Source organism: Ictidomys tridecemlineatus, chromosome 8 (genome assembly GCF_052094955.1).
Source record: "Ictidomys tridecemlineatus isolate mIctTri1 chromosome 8, mIctTri1.hap1, whole genome shotgun sequence".
NCBI classification, from domain to species: Eukaryota; Metazoa; Chordata; class Mammalia; order Rodentia; family Sciuridae; genus Ictidomys; species Ictidomys tridecemlineatus.
The window spans coordinates 111,486,389-111,501,764 of NC_135484.1; the positions used below are offsets into that span (position 1 = coordinate 111,486,389).

Below are 15,376 nucleotides of genomic sequence, written 5' to 3' on the forward strand. Positions count from 1 at the left end.
CACAATTTCTTTATCCATTCATCTGTTGAAGAGCATCTAGGTTGGTTCCATAGCTGTGCTATTGTGAATTGAGCTGCTATAAACATTGATGTGGCTGTATCACTATGTAGGTTGATTTTAAGTCCTATAGAAAGGAGTAGAATAACTAGATCAAATGGTGCTTCCATTCCAAGTTTTCTGAGCAATCTTCATACTGCTTTACAGAGTGGTTGCACCAATTTGCAGTCCCACCAGCAATGTATGAGTGTACTGTTTTCTCACATCCTCAATGATATTTATTGTTACTTGTGTTCTTGATAATTGCTATTCTGACTGGAGTGAGATGGAATCTCAGTATAGTTTAAATTTGCATTTCTTTGATTGCTAGAGATGTTGAATATTTTTAAATATTTGTTGACCGATTGTATTTCTTCTGTGAAGTGTCTATTCAGTTCCTTTACCCATTTATCAATTGGGTTAATTTTTTGGCATTAAGTTTTTTTTAGTTTACCCAATGACTTTTAATTACTTATCACTGACAAAAAAATTATGTTACATACCCAGCACTAGTGACAAGAGAGTCTGGTAAAGTGTAGTATTTTTACAAAATTTCCTGAAAAAAAATCAGAGCCTAAGAGAGAGAAAGGAAGGACAAATCCCACATAGACAACAATTAATTATGTAGGGTGAAAATTCATTAGATCCCTCATTTAAATCCACATGCCCATATCCTAAAATAATAGAAAAAAATAAGTGAATTGGTATCTAATCCTTTAATTTGGGAGGTCTTCTAAAAATACATGAAAAACATAATTGATCGATATGTCATACGCATTTAAACTTATGTGTGTTAAGATAAAATTTCCAATATAGCAATAATTAAAAAGCAATTATAAAATTTGTAGAATAAATACAAGAAACAAAATATTTTATATATAGAACTCATAAATATATGAATTGCAAATCAATTCATGAAGGACAACAAAACATAAGTTAACAAACAGATGGTAATAGGTGCAAGCTCATTAACCACTCAAAGAATGCCAATTAAAACAACATTATAACCTAACCAATTAGTAAATTTTTACCAATGTTCAGTGTTGTCAAAGTCATAAAAACAGGCAACCTGATTCAGGAGGCATGTAAGTTGGCGTATTTTCAGAAAGCATGCTACTGTCTACCTCCAAAGAAGCCATTATTGGATTATAGTGTGCTGCTATTTCAGTAAGCTCGTTCACTCGATCACTGGATATATCATTCCATGTCAAATAAAGAGCAGGCGACCTTCTAGATTGGGACACAGTGATGAACAAAGGACTCATAAAGGCGACATTGTCAGTTTACAGGTGAGACTGAGATGCAGCAAGGGTCTCTGATGCCAAACAGTTACTGCTAGCATTGGTCTCAGGTCAGGTCTGTCCAGGTCCCTACAAGGTATGTCATGGTGTTGTCTGAAATCTCCCCTAAAGGCCAAGTGCTTTATGAAGGCTGTGGCAGTGTTAGGAGGAGTGGGACATTTAGAAGGTAGAGCCTTGTTGTAGGAAGTCTGTCACCCTCTCCCACCCCCCTTCTTCTGAGCTGCCATGAGGAGAGGAGCTCTATTTAACTACCATGCATTCCCTACCTTGATGTTCTATCTCAACAAAGACAAGTGACCTTGAACTGAAACCTCTGAAACCAGGAGCCAAAACAAATCTTTCATCCTGTAGGTTGATTTTCTCAGTTACTTTGTCACAGTGACAGAAAACAAACTGACACAGGATGCTTCTGCTCCTTGTGCTATAGGTGTGAAGAGAGCCTTAAAGTTGTTCATAACTTTGGATCCAGTAATGCCACTCTCCAAAATCAATCCTGAGGGGCAAGTACTGACTATTGGAAAAGCTTCAGGAACACATAGGAATATATAGTTTGCAATGTTACTTAACCTTGAATTCTGAACAGTTCAAATATCCTGTCATAACAAGATGGCTAAATAATTGAGTCAATACATACCAATCTAGAATACTGTATAACTATTACAAAATGTTTTTCATAAAAGTAATAAGGAGCTGGGGTTGTGGCTCAGTGGTAGAACACTTACCTAGCATGTGTGAGGCACTGGGTTCGATCCCAGGCACCACATAAAAATAAAACAAATAAATAAAGGTATTATGTCTATCTACAACTAAAAAAAAATATGTAATAACATGAAGAAATGCTTATGGTATAAAACTAAAGGGAGATTAAAGGATATAATAACAGGTATATATTTATAATTTTACCACAAATCTGCAAAATGTGTATAAGAAAATTACTTTAAAACTGGGTGCAGTAGCACATGCCTATAATTGCCACTGTTCAGGAGGCTGAGACAGGAGGATTGTGAGTTTGAAGCCAGCCTGGGCAACATAGCAAGACCCTGTCAAAGAGTCAAAGAAAAGAGAAGAGGAAGGTAAGGGAGAGGAGAAGAGGGAAAAGGAGGAGAGAAGGGAACGAAGAAAGGCATAAAAGGCAAGAAAAAGTCCTTTAAGGCAGCTTATATTACCATATGACCATTGTCCCTGTGATCAGACTCTTTCCTAATTCTTTTCACTTTTAAAACAATTTTAATTTTTCATAAGAATTATGTATCACCTTTATAGCTGGAGAAATAATAAAATTTATGTTAAAATGGGATAAAATGAAAGTAAATAAATTCAGAACTTGTAAAAAGGCAACGACATAAGCTACGAAGTACATAAAGCTATTTACCTGGCAAAGGAGTGCTATTACAAATCCATTGCCTCAAAATGTATCTATTCCTGTAATTTTCCCAAATATGGAAAACTTGAATACATTATTTGTGATTTTACAACTATGAATGAGAAAGCAAGAATTAGTAAAAATGGAAGGAAAGTATTTTCTTTGGGAAAAAAGTTGCTTTTTCTGAAGAAGTTAAATGTTAGTATAATTACCTATATGGAATTAGGCCAAACAAGGCATTTCTTTAAATGATGGATCATTTGTGGGCCTGGAGCATCAGGAAGAACATGATGAGGCTGAATATTATTAGAAATTAGCAAAGGGAAAGAAAAAGGATAACAACATAGTTTTCAATATCTAAAAGAGTCACTCTTGGAAAATCATGCAAATGGTGATACTTCTGATGGGTAAATGAATGAAAATCCATGGTTAGATAAATTAGATTTAGGAGTCATTTGTATGTTGATGGCTGGAAAGTGATATTGTTTGGGGATGGTAAATTTCTATTAGATAATAATACAGAAAGGTGATTTCATCAAGTTATTAGCAATTCAAACTTGAGTATAATTTTGAAAAAAGAAAACAGAAATGAAAGAATGTTTCATATATATGCTATAGTGACCGGTAAATAAAAAACTACAAGTACTTCTTACTTACACATTCATCCTATCTCTCCTGGTTCTCTCTTTGCTGATCACAGATGGTTCCTATTTTGGTTTTGCGTTTCCATACAGTGGTCACCTCCTTCGGGCTCTGTCTTGAGTTCTTTGAGTGCTATCCATTTTCATGTCATATGGAAGCACAAGCATGGCAGAATCAAGAACCTGTGAAGACATCCCACTTTGCCACCAGGCATCCTTGAACCTGGCTGGCCGCTTACATGGAGCCACTTAAGCCATTGCTCTTTTCAGTTTTGCTCCTTTTCAGACATAGAATAAATCACATGCAGGTTGTCAGCCCCTCTGAGATCACAGACTTGGGGAATAGGAGGATAACTTCAGGATATATGCTAAAGTCCCTTGGGAAATAAAACTTGAAAAAATTTTGATCTAATAATGTCATAATTTAACAATATAGTTATACAGAATAGAGGACACAGAGACTAACCCACAAAATTACAACTACCTTATGTTAGACAAAGGTGCTAAAAGCATGCAATGGAGAAAGGATAGCATCTTCAACAAATGGTGCTGGGAAAACTGGAAATCCATATGCAACAAAATGAAATTGAATCCTTATCTCTCACCATGCATAAAAGTCAACTCAAAATGGATCAAGGATCTAGGAATTAAACCAGAAACTCTGTATCTAATAAAATAAAAAGTAGGCCCTAATCTCCATCATGTGGGGCTAGGCCTCAACTTCCATAATAAGACTCCTATAGCACAAGAATTAAAACCAAGAATCAACAAATGGGATGGATTCAAACTAAAAAGTTTTTTATCAGCAAAAGAAATAATCTGTGAGGTGAACAGGGAGCCTACATCCTGGGAACAAATGTTTACCCCTCACACATCAGATAGAGCTGTAATCTCTAGGGTATATAAGGAGCTCAACAAGATAAGCACACACACACACACACAAAAACCAAATAATCCAATCAATAAATGGGCCAAGGACCTGAACAGACACTTCTCAGAAGAGGATATACAATCAATCAACAAATATATGAAAAAATGCTCATCATCTCTAGCAATCAAAGAAATGCAAATCAAAACTACTCTAAGATACCATCTCACCCCAGTAAGAATGGCAGCCATTATGAAGACAAACAACAAGTGTTGTCAAGGATGCGGGGGGTGGGGGGGGAGGTACACTCATACATTGCTGGTGGGACTGCAAACTAGTGCAGCCAGTTTGGAAAGCAGTATGGAGATTCTTTGGAAATCTGGAAATGGGACCACCATGTGACCCAGCTATTCTTCTTTTTGGACTATGTATACCCAAAGGACCTAAAAACAGCATACTACAGGGACACAGCCACATCAATATTATAGCAGCACAATTCACAGTAGCTAAAGTGTGGAGCCAACCTAGATGCCCTTCAGTGGATGAATGGATAAAAAATATGTGGCATTTATACACAATGGAATATTACTCAGCACCAAAAAAGAATAAGATCATGGCATTTGCAGGGAAATGGATGACATTAGAGAAGATTATGCTAAGTGAAATTAGCCAATCCCCCAAAACAAATGCCGAATGTTTTCTCTGATGTAAGGGGGGTGACTCAAAAGTGGGGCAGGGAGGGAAAGTATAGGAGAAAAATTACTTCTAGATAGGGATTAAGGATAGGAGAGAAAGGGAGGGAGAAGGGGAATAGCTAGGATGGTGGAAGGAGACAATCATCATTATATAAAATACATGTATGAAGATGTAAATTTGGTTCAACATACCTTATATACAAACAGATATGATAAATTGTGGTTTAAAGGTATATTAAGAATTGTATGCAAAAAAATAAGAGAGCTCATATATAATAGCATAATTTGACGTGAACATACTTTATATACAGAGTTACGAAAAATTGTGCTGTGAATGGATAATTATGAATGTAATGCACTCCACTATTGTCATATAATAAATAAATAAATAAATAAATACCAATATAGGTAAATTACAAGTCATAATGGCAACATTTAGGAGGGGATATTTATCAGTTTGACATAAAAGAAATTAATTTAAAAAGGAAACAAAAATTCATCACAAGAATCACCCAGAATACTTTGCAGCTTTCAATCTAGATTTGGTCTTTTAAATACTAAGTATTTTGTTTGTTAGTATACAATATCTCTCTTTCTAAAAAATTAGCACCTGTCATTTTCACTTTATATTAAATAACTTAATCTCTAAAATGTCACATGATTAACTACATTCATTATCAGTGAAAAGAAATAATGTTAAGTAAAACTAGAAAGGATATTTTTTATGTAATTGGAGTTTTCAAGAAATATCTCCATAGGGATTAAACAGAGAAAATGTCCATGACCTTTAGACTATTTTGTCAAGGTCAATACCAACACAAAAATGTACCCTAAGTTCATGAAACTTTCTCCAGTGACATATTTCAGCTATTTGTACTTTATTACAGAGGAAAACTTTTAGAAGGTTTTTAACCAATCTAAAGAAAATCTACCTTTGAAATTGTTTAATGTTGGAAGGCTGCCCCCTTCCCTTGCGTATTTCTAAAAATTCACCTCACCTCTTCAAATCTTCACCACAGAGAGGTTCCAAGAAAACATGCACTTGGGTGGGGAGAAAAAAGAGGTTGAGAACCACTGAACTGAGGAATATTCTCTTTATTGAAATGAGTGGAGATAGCACTGTTCCCATCATGAAACACATCCCGTTATTTAGAAGGGTCATGAGGCTTGTGGGCATGGAGATTTCTGTAGGTCAGCATTATCTAGACAGAGTGACCTCCAGTCCTTATGGCATATTTATGTGATTTAGTAAAAGGCTCCCCTGCCATCCGTGGGAAGATTGTTTAATGCTTTTGTTGGAAGACACTCTACTGCTCTCTGATAGACATTTGTCATAATAAATATACAAAATCATGATATGAATGACATGTCCTTGGCCATGGTGTCATTGTGTAGTTCACAGCCTGCACACTCATATGGGACACTTGCAAGTAGACAAAAGAAAATAGAAATCCCCACAGCTACACTTGGCCATAACATAAAAATGAGAAACTGTATGCATTGCAGTAACTCCTGAAGAGTTCTTCTTCGGAAAGTCATGGTGTTGGAATGCCGTGGAGGTAGGTGTGGGCTGGGGCGGGTTCTTTCATTGATGCCTTCCATTACTGAGAATAAGAGCTTGGCCATTGTTCTTCAGATGTCTTCCAGTCAGTTAAAAAAAGCCTACAAATTCCTACTAAGCAGCCAAATGGAAAAGAGTCTCTGTTTACAGAGAAAACACAAAGCTTGTTTCCTCCCCACCATTAAGCAGTCCGAGTAGACTTAGCAGAACTTTTCCACTTAGGTATCCAAGTTAAGGCTATCAGTAACTTTTCACTTGAAATCTAGACATTTTAGAAACATTTTGTAGGGAAAACTATGCACAGGCCCATTCAAAATGAATCAAATAAATAGTTTGGTGGGTTTCCATCTTGGAAGTAGGATATTTATTTAAGAAACTCTAATAAAGCCCTCTTTTTAAGCCCATAAAAACTACAGTCAGAACCAAGTGGTAGACGAAAGACTCAGGAAATAGTTATTGGTGTGTGTGTGTGTGTGTGTGTGTGTGTGTGTGTGTGTGTGTGTGTGTGAGAGAGAGAGAGAGAGAGAGAGAGAGAGAGAGAGAGAGATAGGAAGCAACTGGATGAGAAACTCTTATAAGGGTTCTTATTTTCCCCAACTTTGAAAAGCTGTTCTACTGGTAGGAGAATTTAAGTTTATTTTCACTCTCTGGTTAGCTCTCCTAGGCAAGAGATAGAAGCCACGGCAAGCCTCAGGCTGGCCTGTGAACATAGCTGTGAGAACTGGGGTTGACACATGGACAGACAGGTCAATAAGGGAAGGTCCCAATCCTCATGCCCAGGAATTGGGCAGAAACCAGAATGAATCTACAAAGAATGGACAAGAGAGAAGAGGCTGCCTCTCAGAGGTTCCAGAAGAATACCAAAGTCTAACCTTTTGTTGGGTGTCCACATATGAGCACTAAGAGTATGAAAGAAGTTTGGAGATCAACCTACCTCTTGATTTACTTTAGCATGTGTGAGGCCCTGGGTTCAGTCCTTAATACCATGTACAAATAAATAAAATAAAGCTAAAAGAAAATAGAAATCAACACAGCTACACTTGGCCATAACATAAAAAATGAGACACTATATTCATTGTATTAATAAGAAATCAAAAAACTATTAGGGAAACATTATATCAGAAAAAAAAATTTTAAATGCCGGGTTGGGTTACAAAAAACATCTCAAAATTCTATGAAGAAAAACTGGGGGGGGAGGGTGCGAATTGTTATTGTGATCCAAGTAACAAAGCTGGACAAGTACCAGTGTGTTTCTGAAATAGCCACATTGGAGATCAAAGGCTCTGAATGGTAAAAAAAAAAAAAAAATTGCTTAGCTAAACACCAGTGATGGCATTTGGCAAACCCTTGGCACCTTATGCTTGTATTTTTTTTATATAAATATAACCCCAAATCAGTGACCCACTTAGGTTTTCTAATAAATGTGCATGCTTAGAATTCCATCCTTGCTCATTTACTGCATTTTCTATTCAGTGAAGTAATAAGGAGAAATGTATGGGTGATGTGTTCTTCCTATCACAAACATTTTTTGACATAAACACTACAGATGTTTAGTTAGATGAATAATCCCCAGCTTAGCATTAGTTATTGTGGTTATTGTTGTGTGGCTTGGTTAGCCCCTAGCTGCATGGTCGGGGAGGTAAAGGCTTCCTATGAAGGATTTACACTTCACAGTTTCCTCATCTGTCAATAGATGTGGCTCATCAGTGTCTTCAGCTACAACCAATGAGATTTGTAACTTTACCCCTTGGGCGTAAGATGCAGCTGGTGGAAAGTAAAGACAAAAGAAACCAGAAATCCCCTCCCTCTGTGTCTTCTTTGAAGGGTCATTAAAGATGAAGTCCTTGGCTCTCAATCTTGACCACACACCAGAATCACCTGGAGCCTTTACAGACTCTGATACCTAGACAGTGTCCCAGATCAATCAAATCAGAAACTCTTAAGGCAGGACCTGATCTGACTCAGGGTTTGGTTTTGGGGTGTGTGTGTGTGTGTGTGTGTGTGTGTGTGTGTGTGAAGTTCCATAGGTAGTTCTTTTTGAGTACAACTGGATTAAATGAAACAATGCAGATACCTGGCATACAGTAGTGCTTGGCATACATCTGGTGCCCAATGAGTGAGAGCACTGGTTTCTTTGAATTGTTTCCTGATAGCCCTCTCCCTTTCTCTGAGCCCCTACCTGTTCTGAACTTGTATAGGAGAAGTATTTTGTCTGTCTGGGTCTTAAAAAAAAAATCTATCAAAGGTGACTTACCTCCAACTTAGAGGATTATTGACTTCATACTGAAAAGGACAGAACTTTCTTCTTTTTCCCTTTTAAGATTCCACCTCATCATTTATTTCATGTCTTTATCTTCCAATATTACTTAACTTCTTTCATTTTTATAGGTAAAAGCTTCAGATCCTCACAGTCTATGGATTTAAGAAGAATTCTGTCCCCAGGAGTTTAAATAGTCAAACCTACTCAAGCACTTCAGAAGGATCAGGATGGAAATGAAGTATAAGAAATAAAGGAGGGTCCTAAAAATAGAACACAACTCATCCATTTCAATTAAAAATGTCTTCATATTTTCCAAGCATTTTTGAACTCTTAAGTATTTTTAATAAGCTCACTTATGAGTCCTATTTAAGAATAAATAAATTACACTTGTTTTCATTAAGGAAGGGGATCTTTTTCCATCTCTGTGGGTATTGTCAAAGGAGACATAAAGGAGGCCAAAATTCAGCAAAAGAGCACATTATTAGTGGCATATTGGTCACAGATGTGCTGGTAGAGCTGCATATTCTTCTTGCAATTAGTATTTTAAGTGCCCACAAATTACATATGAAAACCCAGATAACTTCCTTACAAAACAGAAGGATGAAAATATCATGATATTTGAAAAATCTTCATTGTAAAGGTAATCTAAGTAAGTTTTCATAAGTAGGGAAGTGACATGTGTCTGTTGCTAAGTGACACGTCAGTTGTTGTCCTTTAAAGGAGAAGCAGCTCTAGATGATGGCAACCTTCACCTACACTCATCTATTCCAAATGTTTTAAACAAGTGAAAATACCTGTAGATACTCTTTGGCAATACCTGTGAATGATAAATTTCCTTTCTGTAATGATTCTTAAAAAAATAAAGAAGGTAAAACTCCAGAGACATGGGAATTCTCTCTAGTAAGTTTATGGCTTGAATTTGTAGGCCTTTGAAGCAGGATTTGAGGATGTTGGCCAAACTTTGTTCACTTACCCTAAATATATGTAAGAAGACATGAAGGATGTGACTCTACTTTGTGTACAACCAGAGAGATGAAAAATTGTGCTCTGAATGTATAATATGAATTATATTGCATTCTGTTGTCAGATACAACAAATCAAAAAATTTTTAGAAATAAGAAAAAAATAAAGTCCTAAAGGGACTATAAGGAGAGTACTAACAAGCCATCACTGGAAGCAGGCTTAGGATTCACCTGGGAGGAAATGGTGTAGGCATCAGGGCGTACATAAAGGTGGTTGCAATAGATGAATGTGATTTCAGATCTAAGGCTCTGATGTTAAGGATAGAGTAGAAGGAAAATGTGTGCAGTAAAGGAAAAAGCATCAAGAAACAGATTTGACAGAGAATAATGACAAGTTAAATAAGACTTCTTGAGAACTTTTTACTCACATTGGTGTGAAAACTATACAGAAGAATATGCCCTAGAGGAATGACAGATATTCTCCCTGTTTAAGTTTATGAGCTAACCAGTTTGAAAGGTAAGTTGAAAGTGATAAGCAATTGAAAAAAAAGAAAGGATTAATTTGTTATCCATGTAAGAAACTGAATTATGACCCCCCAAACCAAGATGATCTGGTTTTCTAATATAGAGATAGAAAGTTTTCTTGCATTTTTTAATTTTGTAAGAATATACATTTAAGATTATCTGATGATTAAAATGACAGGTGACTTCAAATCAGAGGCTTGTAATCTATTCTTCAGCCCCAGTGCTATCTGATCGCACTGTTGAGGAAATGTCAGTGTTTGATGCTCCTGCAGTGCTGCTTGGTTCCTGGTGTGTTATCGCTTTATAAGTTCAAGACATCCTACTGTGCGGTTTTTTAAATTAACCTGTAGGAAAGACTTGACATTCTTTGTCTTCTCAACAGTTCCTTGTTTTCTTGCTTCCCATTTCCCTAGGAAAGTGACACTATTGGAGGACACTGATCAGAACATTCATCTGAAAAACCTGTCTCTGCATCAAGCAACAAACGAGGAAGAAGCTCTGAATTTGCTCTTCTTAGGAGACACCAACAGAATGATTGCAGAGGTAATGAACTTTTCCCTGCAAGCTGTCCTTCCAGTATTATGGAGGATATATTAGACTTTTAGAGGAAGCAAAGACCTTAATAATGACCTCATCCAAGACTCATGTTGCAAGTAAGAAAGCCTAGATCCATGAGGGAGGAGAACTGTCCAAGGTCACCTAGCTAGTGAGAAGGGGGGCTGAAATTTTCACCTCTGGCTTCTCAGCCCACTGCTTTGTCAGCCTTTTAGTTTTCATTGCTTATATTTTTCAAGTTTTTTACAAATTGGTTTGCAGCTTATCAGTGGTAATCCATAAAATATCTTAATTATAGTAAGTTTTGCATGATTTTCTAAATTTAAAAATACACAGGGCACTCTTCTAACCTCAGGCCATCCATATATTGGCATATGTTTATACCTCTGTGACATTTCATTTAGTTATTGAGTTAGTATTTACAAAGTATTAGAGTGCCCCGTGGAACCCAGGAAGTACTCTGTGCATTTGCAGCTGTTATTGACAGGTCTGAGACCACCATTACAGTGTGCAGTACAAGGATGTCTCACTACAATATTTGGGTCATGCTTATAGTAAAAATCATTCACAGCTTATCTAATATTCAGATTTATCTGAGTTCCTTTATTTTATCTGGGAATCCTTGGGAGGGGCCAGGATTGACCCAGCTTGGTTAGGGGCTCAACCTTAACCAGTTACAGATTAGAGATGAAGGATCATGAGTCTCTCATTGAACTATGCTGAAATGAAGAGAATGGGGGTGGTGCTGAGGGGGGTGGTGGTGGGTGGGGAACAGCTTACTATTATCACTGGCACTTTCTTTTTAAAGCCATGCTCCCAGAGTTTTATATTTTACCTTGTCTTGATAACAAGTAGATAAGAATAGTACACTGAGAAGGTAGGCAATCAGAGAAAAATCTTCATCAAGTGACCTTTCTCCTGCCCATGGCCACACTCTAGAATGAACTGCCTTCGATGTAAAATAGATAGATGGAAATCAGATTCCAACAGTGAAGGCATGGTGTTGATGTCTTTTGGTGCTGGGCCCTTGGTTTTGTCGTTGTTGTTTAGTAATTAAATACTTTTCAATACACTGACCAACTTTATATATACAGGTTGGGTTTATGTGCCATATATGATACAGATGTAAGGACTCAAATTGTTTCTTTAATTTGAAGAGAGTTTACATAGTTTTTAATTTCAGAATATCTTGTTTTGCTTTATAATATTTTGCATTTTGCTCTGGGCATCCATATTTTGCCCCATGATCATCTGTGATGTTCTCATTTGTTACAGTAACAGAAGTTAAGGAATAAAGGCAGATTAAGAATTAGGGCATATAATGATGAAAGACTTGCATGTCCCCACTAAACTCTCTTCCTCTAGACACAGTTTAAAAAAATGTCACACCATGAGATATAGAATATAGATGGGCCTATGTGAAAAAGAAAAGATGGATTCATAAATGTTCTTGGGAAGCAGGTGGGGAGTCCTGACCCTGCTGCCCTGCGAACCTTACTCAAGAGTGACTCGGCCCCAGAGAAGGAGAATCCTTGTCCTTGCCGATCCCACTCCTTCATCTTCAGTGGGCTGTGGAAGGCTTCTGAGCCTGTTTCACAGGGACCTCCAGTAGCTTAAAAGCTTGGTCACTTGCTGTTTCAGAGATATGCATTAACTTTAGCTGACGGCACACAGAATTTTCAGTTTTGAAGAACTTCCTTTGTGAAGCTTGCCAGTCCTGTTTTCCATCTGAAAAACTTTTAAGTCTTTTCCTAACTTACTGATGAGTACATCTCATAATAATGTCACCAAAAACTGAAACCTGAAGAGGTCAACCCTAATAATGACAGTTCAGCATTAGTTTTTATTTATTCATTTTCCCTCTGTGGACCTGAGGTTTATAAACCAAATCTAATAGATTTTGTATGTTTCTGTGCCTGCCTTTTCTATGTCTTTGGTAATAATAGCTGTTATATTGAGAGGCTGCTCAGTAGACTTGGCATTATTATAGACACTATATATATCTCTGATTTTTACTTTATTCATGGATACTGAGATCTAAAGGATTAGACTTCTTGCTCAACTCACACAACTAGTAATGGTGGAGTCAAGGCTCAGCTCATGTCCAACAGATTCAGAATGTTCTTTCCTTACACCAAGAGTATAGTAATCAAGTTGATATGTCAAATATTTTAAGTGAGAATATATTTCTGAGTTATTTAAAACTTATACCAAGTATTTAGTACTTTTGCTTATCTCTTGAATTCAATGAAAGCAAATTCATGTACATAAAACTATAAATGAAGAATAACTGTCAAACCCTGGAAATTCTTTATTATTCAGAGTCTCTAAAAAAAACATGTTTTGGATTACAACCTAGCTGTCAGAATGCAATTTGTCAGCACAGAATGAGCTAACCAGGATAAAAAGAACACACTAATCATTTTTTGAAAAAAACCCCGAGGTTCCCTATTTCCCATTTACACAGAGAAACCAGAGGTTGCCATGGAAACCACAAAACATTTGCAAAACAAAGTCTGAATATGTGGGACACAAAGTGCAGTGTGCTTTCCTTTCGTGTTCCCTGCCCATAGCCGGCATTTTAAGGAAAAGTTATTAAGAGTAGCTTCATCCTCTTCTTATTTATTCAGAACTCTTAAATAATTTCTGCAATCCTACCAATGTTTTGAATAAAGTCTGATTATGTCCTTAGGGTAAGTTTTTTTTGTAAAGTTGAATTGTTGAGCTGAAGAGAAAGCTGAACTGTGTGTGACCCAGCCTCAAAGCCCACCAGTAGCCTGTACTACTTGATATTTTTGTGTCTTAGAGTTGAGATATTTCAGTGAACCAAATCTTATTGCACAAGACATTCTGTGCTTAATTGGCAGGTCACGTATTTCATGACTAGGACCACTTGCATTTGCCCCTTCTTTAAAGGCTTACCCCCACCCATGATCTAGAGCACTCAGTGCCCAAGTGTGGTCCCACCATAACCTGCATTAAAATACCCTGTGGAAGTTCAAAGACATGACTTTGGATCCCATTTCTGGTTGGTGGTTTCAGAATCTCTATAATAGAGTCCAGGAATGTGAATTTTATCATTTTAAATATATTTTGACTGAAACTGGGAGCAGTTTCATGGTGGACTTTACTGTTAAGAAAGCTAGATGGTTTAGCTTCTCCCTATGTGAGAAAACATTCAGCCCTTGACTTCCTTGTTTCTCTTAGCATGATATTCTCTAATTCCATCCACTTACCAGCAAATGATGTAATTTCATTCTTCTTTATGGCTGAGGAAAATACCATTGTGTATGTGTAACACATTTTCCTTATCCATTCATCTCTTAACGGGCACCTGAGCTGGTTCTTCAACTTGGCTATTGTGAGTTGCATTGTTATAAACACTGATGTATCTATGCCACTATAGTATGCTGGTTTTAGTTCTTTTGGGTAAATATTGAGGAGCAGGATAGCTGGGTTATATGGTGGTCCTATTCCTAGTCTTTTGAGCAACCTTCATCCTGCTTTCCAGATTGGTTGTACTAAATTTCCTCTCCTACCAACAGTGTATGAGTGTACATTTTCCCCACATCCTTGCCAACATATATTGTTATTTATATTCTTGATGATTGTCATTCTGACTGGAGTGAGATACAATCTCAATGCAGTTTTTATTTGCATATCCCTCCTAGGGATATTGAAGAGTTTTTTATATATTAGTATTTCTTCCTGAGGAATTGTCTGTTAAGTTCTTTTGCCCATTTGTTAATTATGAGGTCTTATTTTATTATATTTATGTATTTTTTGGTGTTAGATTTTTTGAGTTATGTATGTATTCTGGGTATTAATCCCTTGTCAGAGATCAGTGGTAAAGATATTCTTCCATTCTGTAGGCTCTCTTTCACACTCTTCTTTTCTTTGCTGTGCAGAAGCTTTTTAAACTGATGGCATCCCATTTGTTGATTCTTGGGGTATTTTTTCCTGGTGCTTTAGGGATCTTGTTAAGGAAATCATTGCCTGTGCTAATATGTTGGACTGTTAAGCCTATTTTTCTTCCAGTGGTTACAGAGTTTTTGATCTAATTCCTAGGTCTTTGATCCACTTTGAGATCTTCTTTGAAAGTGAAAGATAGGGATCTAGTTTCATTATTCTACATATGGATATGTATTATCTAGTATTATGTTTTACCATTTGTTAAAAAGCCTCTCTCTTCTCCAACATGTTTTTGGCATCTTCGTTGAGTATCAAATGACTATATGGTCAAATCTACATGGTTTGGTCTCTGTATCTTCCATTGTATTCCATTTGTCTTCAAATCTGTTTGATGCCAATACCATGCTGTTTTATTACTACAGCTCTGAGGTATAATTTAATATTAGTATAATTGTGATGCCTCCTGCATTGCTCTTCTTGTTCAGGATTGCTTTGTCTATTCTGGATCTCTTATTCTTTAAGATAAATTGTAGGGCTGTTTTTCTAGTTTTATGAAGAATGCCATTGATGTTTTTAAGGGATTCATTGAATCTGTGTAATGCTTTCATTATTATGGCAATTTTGACAATATTAATTCTGCCTATCCAAGAACATGGGAGGTCTTCCCATCTTCTAAGGTTTTTCTAAATTTCTTTCT

The 15,376-nt window shown here is 36.6% G+C and overlaps 1 protein-coding gene across 8 annotated transcripts in view; it reads left to right on the plus strand.

The window, feature by feature from the left end:
* Positions 1-15,376, plus strand: part of Kif6 (kinesin family member 6) — a 390,004-nt gene that overhangs the window by 97,789 nt on the left and 276,839 nt on the right. For all 8 annotated transcript variants that reach the window (XR_013425183.1, XR_013425184.1, XR_013425185.1 and 5 more), the window contains one exon: positions 10,626-10,755. Coding sequence is in view for 4 of the 8 variants with exons in the window: in XM_040282597.2 (XP_040138531.2) it covers positions 10,626-10,755 (130 nt within the window). In the remaining 4 variants the exon portion in view is untranslated. The remainder of the gene's footprint in view (positions 1-10,625; positions 10,756-15,376) is intronic.